This window comes from Barbatula barbatula (assembly GCF_947034865.1).
Source record: "Barbatula barbatula genome assembly, chromosome: 20".
NCBI lineage: Eukaryota > Metazoa > Chordata > Actinopteri > Cypriniformes > Nemacheilidae > Barbatula > Barbatula barbatula.
Window position 1 is genome coordinate 18,497,329 of NC_136783.1, and position 9,806 is coordinate 18,507,134.

Here is a 9,806-nt window from a genome sequence, read left to right on the forward strand (position 1 = left end):
TGAAATAATAATGTAGTTACCCGAAACGTTTTTTAACCGAGCCAAGTGAACTGTGCATGGACCTCGCATGTCAAAAGCACTACAAAATGCCTGTCAGCGGAGGGCTTTGCTCAGCACACTTTCCCGCGCGCAGGAGCCAGCTGCGCCTTTGAGCTCTTTAAAGTCTAATCCTGGAGTCTGTGTTGTCCCAACTTTCCCACAGCAGAACTTCAATGGGGGTCAATAGAAGTGTGCCGCACACCCCACAGCATTAGTAATGGTCTCTGAATGAGGCTTGCCAGTCCCCCTGAGGACACACGGTACAATGCTTAACAGAATCATTCAACCTAAAGGCCACTTAATTGTCCTGAAAATGCTGCTGCTTGATCTTAAAATCGAGATGAGCAAGCATGCCGATGGAATAAATTCCAATTTATTTCTACGGCACAATTTCCACAACTTGAAAACATTTTACCGCAAAGATTTAAAAGTAGAAAATATATAAAGTAGGAAAATTGCACGCTATTAAATACGTTATTCATAACCAAATTCAATATAAAATGTTTCCTTTATCGAACCTTTAGCCACTGCCACAAAGTTACTGAAATCTGAAAAGAAATAATGTATTTACTTTAAAAAAAAATATTTTACTGTCTAAACTAATACTCTTATATATTTATAATATTCCCAATATGCACAATTGCATTACAACATATACAATTGCATACATTCAAATAGGCTCGTATACATTTGATCCTTAGTGATTTTTTAAATTTGGGAACACTTTTGACAATATCAGCTTATGAATTTGAGCGGGAACCCCTTTAAAATTCCGATAATCACTTTTGACCCCATTGATCATGTATTTTCCCGCCGGAATGGTCACGCAGGCTGTCAAAGGCTCGTGGACACCCGCAATTTCACGCTTCCCATTTACCGCGTGCGCACACGCACACGCTCCACCTGTTTGAGCGCGCACATCTTTTGTTTCCCGGCAAAGTCACTCAATAGGGGATCAGGCTAATTTAAAGTTTTCCTATTGAAACCCGAGCCACCATCTGATTGGCTCAAAGTGTGGGAACCAGAATACGCGCGCAATCCGGGTGTATTTAACGCAAGAGTTGGTCAAAAAAAGACAGAAGCGCACACCACCAAACCTTAGTCGGAATGGCACCTGCTATTTACAAAGTGACTGAGACAGGAACTAAAAAAACGAATGTAAGTATTTAGCTTTGGCAAACTGTCTAAACTTATGCTTTCCGCGAGACTGTTTTACTGAACGAAAATCTTTTTTCCAGGTGAGAAAACCAGCGGTAGAGAAGATGCGCAGAGATCGCATCAACAAATGCATCGAACAACTTAAAGTCCTTCTCAACACGGAGATAAAAGCCACCCAGCCGCGTAGTAAACTGGAGAAGGCTGACATCTTGGAGATGGCTGTCATTCACCTGAAGAAATCAATGAGCGCAAACGATAACGCACATGCGCAAAGTTACGCGGACGGGTTCTCCACGTGCATACAGGAGACGGCGCGATTTCTGTCGGTTCACAACCAGCTTCAGACAACCAAGTTCGCCTCAATGGGACACGTGGGCAGCACCGTGCGACCCAAAACGAGCGAAAAAGTTGTCTGCGCGTCTGCGCCAAAAGACGTTTCCAAACGCGCAGGAGAGCACGCGCTTTGGAGACCTTGGTGATCTGCGTGGCGACACATAGAGAATGATTGTATTCTCTATTTAAGTAGAACATATTGTTTGTTTAATGTATGTTAAAGTAGACAGCATCTGTCCAGACGCATAGAATGTACCAGTCTACCCCATGTCTGCATCTGAGAGCACATATCTAATGCTTTACTTCACGCGTGTGAAGATGAATATTGTTTACATATGGTCAAAACGTGTCACATCTGTATGTTTTTTGTGAAAATGAGGACCGTGTCACCTCTGTATGTTTTTGTTAAGCATCTTTTTATAAAAGATTTATAAACAATGTCATATTGATAGAATGTAAAACGGTGTTGTTGTTTTAAGCAATACACTAAAATGACTGTATTTCTGACTTATTTCTTGCACTGATCGAGAGGTCGAAATTGAATTCTAGTTTATTCATTTTAATAAAACCCTTTAAAGTTGAAGTTCAAATCTCTATTCACTTAACAGTTGGACTGTCTAATGTTTTTAGTTCTTTCACACTACAAATAATAATAATAAACACACTATAAACTAATATGTCACTCCGTTGCCTCGATTAAATACAATTCAAGTGATCTGAACAGGTTTTTCGACAAACAAAACTATATTGATTCTATATGCTAATCAATGAAGGAATTTCAGAGTTCTTAGAAATCCAATATATAAACAATTTACACACTAATGCATTCCAATGCAAATGATGGCTTCTAATAAAAGATGCTGCATTTCTCAGATTCTTTGGGTCAAAAGATGTTTGCCAAGAGGCCTGTGGACTTCATGCTTCATTCACCAGCTTAAAAGATAATTATTCACACTTGAATCATGAAGGACAGACATACAGCGTTAACGTGGGACAGGGGACAGACAGCGTTCTCAGGCCGTCACACAGACCCTGTTGATTTTATGATGTGTTAGGAAGTGTGCCTCTGTAACCATATCACCATAAAGTGTCTGTCTGAAGTGTGCCAAACTCACATGCTGGACTGGCTTTGATCTGACTCAATAGAACCAAACAAAATGTGTAACTGCGGGAGCCGGGAACCCGAGGTGGCTACACACAAATAAAATAACCAGTAGCTGGTTACACAGATAAAGAGATAAAGAAGCAAACGACATCACTACAAGAGATGATGATCTGCCACATACAGTTAAGTTTCTTGAATAATGCTTCTCTTGGGAACTTCAGGTCAGGTGTGGAAAAGTCTGTCCAACACAACTCAATGTCCTAATAATACACGTTGAGCTATAAAAAGTGTGTTATTTAGGGAACTGTACACTTCCCCACACCTCACTTTAACATTTTTGTTGGTCTTGATGGGGCAGTCATGTTTAAGATTGCACAGTATTGGGGCATTAACTTAAAAGACATCTTGACTTACATGCGTTCACTTAGATGGTTCAATAGCTTTCTGGACTAATAAAAGTAGAGTAAAATTTTAATAAATGGGATTTTCTTAACATATCTGAACTCCAAGATATCCCAGGAATCTCAATGAATTTGGTTGAATGTTTATTGCCAAATTTGTATCTGCTTTTGTAATTTTGATGAGGTATGTTAAGTGTCCAAACTTTGATGCATAAGTAAGTGTAAGCAGGCTGTAAATCTTGGCATCTTTGAATTTGTAATTTATTTGTTATATTTACTATTTTATGTAAATTACAAGAAAACAGAATCAATAAAACATGGGTAGTAAATGAAAGATGTTGTGGCAGCAATGTCCTGCTAAAAATCAGAAAAAAGTTGCAATGTTGCAGATTGCATTTCATATTAAACACTTGTAAGGTCTTATTTAATTAACTTTCACGAATGTTAATGTTATCAACCTTTATTTAGGCACATAACACTGTTAGATTGCACTGTCATTGATGCATACTGTGACCGGATAAGGCTGTTTTCAATATATTGATAGTACGTTCAACCATATCTGAACCATCAGCATCCTGAATAACAGAAGAATCATTCGTCTATTTACCTCTAATTAATTCATTCATTCATTTTCTACCGCTTTCCTCTAATTAATGTATTCGCAAAACATTTAAGAATGCTACAGATTAAATAAGCACGGCACACGTAATCCAAAACCCAAAAACGGTCCATTGTTTCGACCGCTCACATGTTTAACAGAAACACATAGATGGCTGCAGTGGTTCCTCCCTCCTATTCCAGAATTATACAAAGATAGATATCTATTTACTTTTATCATACATTCTGAAAGCATATTTTTACTATACTGTACTAAAGAGCAGAAAAAGGTTCAGTTCATCTCCATGTGTGATCTCCATGACCTCCAGTGGCTGTTGTGATGTTCGGTCCAATTAATATATTCACATTCACATATTTATGGTTTCCAGAAGAACCATGTCATGTTTGGAAACACCAGTGGGGCAGTCTTCTGTCTGACAGCTTTATGACACAAGTCACACTTCAAACTTGAGTCTCTCAGGCAAGATGGGAAGACGATTAAGAATCCACGAGTATTTGATTGCTTTAGAAGTCATGATAACGTATTTGGAGAAGGAACATCTGGGTCAGCGACACCCGCCGTCTCTTAACCCATGTAGGCGTATTTCCATTCAGTAAGAGGAACATGGGTCTGCTTAACAACCTGCGGAGATGTCCAGCGGAGGACGTAGTGTCGTCCACCGGGCTTGTCGTTGGTGCCTGACAAGAGATTTTGTATTTATAATATACTCGTAACATCTTCTACCTTGGTCTTAAAGAAAAACAAATCTGGGTTCGACAGCTTCTATCCAGATGCTTTAAAAGCAGAAATTGTATATGTATTACTCTTATTTTTTTTAGCCTGGGACGTTCCTTAAACCAGGCAATGATGTTTGATTTTACCTGATGCTCTGGCGCCACCGAATGGCTGCTGGGCCACGATGGATCCTGTAGATTTGTCATTGACGTAATAGTTTCCAGCGGCGTTTCTCAAAGCCTTCGCTGCCTCATCAATAACAGCCCTGAAAGACACACAAACACACGTGAAAAACACCTGAAAGTATTTCCTGTTCAAAAACGGATCTGCTTTGTATTTTACACAAGAGAAAATGTTACTACACTCACTTATCTTGAGCAAAGACAGCTCCTGTTAGGGCGTAAGGTGATGTGTTGTCTATTAAGTGTAGGACCTTCTTGTAGTCATTTTCAGGGTAAACGTAAACCGCCAGGACGGGCCCAAAGATCTCCTGCAGAAGCAAAAAGTAGATGAACAGATTCTAGCGCTTTTTGGTTGTTTCAAGCATGGAAGAAAAGTTAACAGTGATGAACTTTGATATTTGTTCAGTAGTCAAAGCAAAAACGCTTCTCTTAAATATTTGCATCACTCATCCGGGCAGTACCAGGGTAAGACTGTCTCTTTCGGAGAATAAGAAGTGCTTTAACTGATCGAAACATTTTTGAAAATATTTATACCTCGTTCATGATTTTCTCTTGTGGGTTGGTTGTTTCAATAATGGTGGGTTCCACGAAATATCCTTTTGAATCGTCACAGTTTCCTCCAGCAATGATCTTCAGATGCGGCGAGGATTTGGCGTGTTCCAGCCATCCTTTAATTCTAGCGAAAGACTTGAGAATGAAAGAGCGGTGTTTTATTACCTTCATAAAAAGTGATGCATCCGAATGTTTTTGCTATTAGATAATGTTGTTTGTCTGTACCTTGTCATCAATAACTGCAGAGAAGAACGTGCTGAAGTCTTCAACTGGCTGTGGAGTAAAACGGCAGAACATTCAGATGATGGAGAACCCTTTGTGGCACTTTAATAAAAAGCTCAAGCTCACGGTCTTACATTTCCCAGTTTGATCTGTTTGTGCAAGGTCAAAAGTTGCTGTTTGATCTGCGGCCACAGCGAGTCTGGCACGTACATCCTGGAGCACGCCGAACACTTCTGTCCTCCGTACTCAAACACAGAGCGGATGGTGCCGGTCACCACACTGCCGATATCTGCAGACTTGTGCACGAAGTGGAAGTTCTTCCCACCACATTCTTAAACATGAAATACAAGCCAATCAAGTATGGATTCAGCAAGTTTAGCAAAATGTTGGAAATTAGAAGACAAGCGAAACTGTGACAAAAGCGTGTTAAGGTTGGTAGGCAAGGCATTGCTATGTGGTTGATATGGTGTCGCTTCTCTGCTTTGTGGTTGATAGGGAACTGCTACAGGTTATAAACTGCAAACTCAAAAGCAAAAGTCCTGGGGATTCCCGTCTTAGCAAACGTTACTTGTTATATTTTAGTAACTGGCCTTGATTCAAACACAACACACACCTCCAGCAACACGGGGGAAGTTCCTGTAAATGTCCAGATTCTGAGCCACCTGCTTCCACAAGCGCTTAAACGTTCTGGAGGTCAAAGAGAAACATAGAACAACAAATACAAAACGTACATGATTTTAAGCAGATAAAATGACCCACATTGATAAGCTATTTACTATAAACGCTGCAATATTTCAGGAATTTTAAATCATTTAAATTGGGATGACTTTTTTAAAAACAGAATTAGTGCCAAAAGACCCATCAGCAAAAATACGATTGTCCATAACAAGGCTGGGAAACTAAACTATAGATTTAAACATTTCAGTCACATACAGATTCTAATGCATTGCACGTTAAAACATAAGGAAAGTCTTTTGCATCTTAGATTTTGTTTAAAGTGTCTCCGATCCATGAGGTTTAAAGATTGGTATGGATGGAACTGTAAGGTCTGACAAACTCTAACCCAGACAGGAGGTCAAACTGCAGATAAGAGTAACGTAATCACATGACTGTAAACACTCACGGGACGCTGCCTGTGAAGTTAATACCAGCCAGGTGCTCAGAGCTGGTGATAGTGTCTCCAAACACTGGACCATCGGCCGGGACGAACTGGATGATATTGGGTGGAAGTCCAGACTCTCTAAGGATCTTATAAACCGAGTAGCTTGCAGACATGGCTGTGTCACTGGGCTTCCACAACACCACGTTACCCTGGGCGCACACATGCCACAATGTCAACATTAGAAATTGCATAAAAATAAAAGCACGAGATTATAAATGTGTGACGTCTTGATGTCCAACCATGATAGCTGGGGTTCCTGCCAGATTTCCACCAATCGCTGTGAAGTTGAACGGTGCAACAGCGGCTACAAACCCCTATAAGAAAATAAGAGTGTTAAAAATATACAGAATTCAATCCAGTCCAGTTAAGGTTTATAAAATGTTGCGTAGAAGGTCAATTTTCTTTAAGCACCTACTTCTATTGGCATTTTGTAAATTTTTGTATTAAGTATATAACATATACAGTATATGGGAATAAAACTATGAAGCTTTATTGAAATCAAAGCACATTAAATGCCAGTATAAAAAGTATTATCATGTAGAATTGCATAACATTTAATGGTCACTCAATTCATCTGCTTCCATTACAGTCACAGACGCTACCCCAGACTCCCCCATCCGTGAGGTAACCCACCCACCTCCAGTCCTCTGTACAGCATTGTGTTTGTACTTCCGTCGCTGTCTAAAGGCTGCTGGTGTTCCAGCTCGATGGCGTGCTTGGCGTTAAACCTGAAGAAGTCGATGAGTTCTGCAGCGGCATCAATCTCAGCCTGAATCACAGTCTTACCCTGACAAACACAGAGCAGTGACCTTACTACATACAGTCATGAAATCTATATTCATCTTGAGCTTCTGACATCTTCATAACGTACCTGTCCGATCATGGTCTTGGCCAGAACTTCCGCTCTCTTGGGTCCACTAATGATGTCGGCAGCTTTGAAGAAGATCTGTGCTCGATCCGCGACGGGTTTGAGGTCCCATTCTCTGCGTGCAGCCACGGAGGCTCCGATGGCTTTATTTAATAGCTCCTGAAGAAACCAAACACATCAAACGATGAAAAAAGAACCCAAATAATGATAGCGGGATGATGTTAGGAGTACATCGGTTAGGAGTACATCGCGTACCTTATCAGCATAGCAGAATTTGGAGACTTTGTGAGAGTGGTTGAAGGGCTTTGAAGAACAAACAAAAAGAGAATATATTTGAATATTTGGATGAATTTAAAGCTTTTTAATGTCACATGAAATTATTGTATAAAGTCATGCAGCTTTTGATTTTCGGTGGATTCTGTTTATATCTTCTTTTACGTATCATCCAACCTCAATGAATTGTTGTCGAGTCAAAGACACACGGATCATGAAATCTCACAAGAAAATGAAAGACGAACTCACAGACAGCTGATATCTGATATCGCTGGTCCAAACCTCTTCATTTCCGACCACACATGGAATCTCCTCCGTCTTGCCCTTTAGCTCTTGTAATGCCTGAAAAACACAGAAAATCACAATAAAAATGCATCTTCATCAATCAGGATACACAAAGCAGCGTGTGATTTACCATCAGCAGGTCGGCTCTCTCTTTACTGCCCTCTTTAAACCCGAGGATGGGCTCATTCTTCACCTCCACAGCTGCACATGAAAAGGTCTTGAACCTGTGGAAAACAAGATTCGATTGCTTGCTGCTTTTACAGCTGGACTTCTATCAATAAATGCATGCGTGTTTATTTTATATTCAGATGCTGTATGTTTGATACAGGGAACTCAGTTTAAAACTCCGAATCCGTAACACATATGACGTTAACTGCACCGAGATGAGACCTGTTGTTAACCTATAACAGAATCACAAGATCTCTCTGTTTACTTCATCCGATCGCACAGCTGCGATATCAGTCTCCCCTACAAAATGAGGCAATGCTGTCTGCAGTGGTTATAAAGGCCATGAACGCTGAAATTCCAAAGTTTGGGTTAAACAATAATTAAATAACGCAAGACTGTACTAAAAGCTGCAACCTGTGCACAGAGACTTTAAGCGTTAAGTTAGTACAAACGACTATTAAAATATGAAAGTAGTGCAAATATTATATCACAAATACAATATTTACTTATGTTTAATACTGTAACGTTTTGAAAGGTATTAAGCAGAGGCAAAACTACTCAATGGAGTTAAACCGGTGCATGAAAAAAATGCAAAATCTCCAAAGGAATGCGAAGATTGTGAAATGAGCAAATATAAATCTATTAAAATATAGACTGACTGTGACACAGTATAGAATCTGGATTGGAGTTTAAATCTTGGCACAACTGATCAAAGTTGGAGACTGAAGTCTTTTCTCAGAAGAAACAAAGAACTGCATTATTCCTGTCTTGGGAGCACAGCTGAGATTTAAACTTCATAAACTATAGAGACTGAGATGAACATGACACCTGTAACAACATGCATGTATTTTGTTAACTGGCTCGCCTTGTGCATTATTGTGAAAGCAAACTTAAACACACCTCACAGTGCCTGGACAAGTTTGTGCTGTTATAACAAAACACAAGCTGATCTGGCCTGTACAAAAAGTCCAGCATTTAACATGCACAACGCATATAAGGCATGAACAAGGCATGCTTCATATCAACAACACGCATGTCACATGAGCTTAAAATGACAGTTTCAAAGTAAAAGTCATGTGTAAGTACATGTGCAACACACACGTACAACACACACGTACCCCTTCAGAGACTGACAGACGGCCGATCTCACCCGCAGCATGTTTAAACCGGACGCACGGGGTCAAATGGAGATTATATAAATACAATAAATATAAATGATCCCTTTTATGATGATCTATAAAGCCAGAGAGTTTTCTGACACTCGCTTCGTATCTTCCAGGATCACAAGGTGTTATCACATGAATGGAGACGCGCCACTGAGTTTACAGGGGAACGTCTGCTGTCGAATTCTTAATTCTGCCATATATTTTTGCGATTAGATATTATATTTAGTATAAATCAAGTGTGTTTAACATAAATACGACAATAAAGTCAAACACATGGGTTTGCGTGTTTATTATGTGTTTAATAGAAGGAATCCATGTTAGGCGGCAACCTGCTGCGAGGAAGTGGAAGACGCCGGAGGGCGAGAGTCTGACTGGCCAATCAGCTTCGGAGACAGCTCTCTCAGCCAATCACACGAGAGTCATGTTTCACTTCCCGTTTCTAATTATAAATGTTAAGAAATATATAAGAAATATCATAATAAATAAATGTAAAACATTTAGGGGTACGTTTAAAATATATATATATATATATATATTATAATAAAATACTAATAATTAA

The 9,806-nt window shown here is 39.6% G+C and overlaps 1 protein-coding gene across 1 annotated transcript; it reads right to left on the reverse strand.

The window, feature by feature from the left end:
- Positions 1–3,277: 3,277 nt before the first annotated feature.
- On the reverse strand, positions 3,278–9,601 carry aldh4a1 (aldehyde dehydrogenase 4 family, member A1). Its single transcript, XM_079482981.1, has 15 exons — positions 9,200–9,601; positions 8,044–8,137; positions 7,878–7,970; positions 7,611–7,658; positions 7,359–7,514; positions 7,125–7,274; positions 6,727–6,801; positions 6,449–6,636; positions 5,939–6,012; positions 5,460–5,656; positions 5,329–5,376; positions 5,086–5,238; positions 4,738–4,859; positions 4,516–4,634; positions 3,278–4,332 (listed from the first exon to the last, which is right to left on the reverse strand). Exons 1-15 carry the CDS (start codon positions 9,238–9,240, stop codon positions 4,220–4,222), a joined length of 1,671 nt encoding a protein of 556 aa, XP_079339107.1. The 5' UTR covers positions 9,241–9,601; the 3' UTR covers positions 3,278–4,219.
- Between the last annotated feature and the right edge of the window lie 205 nt (positions 9,602–9,806).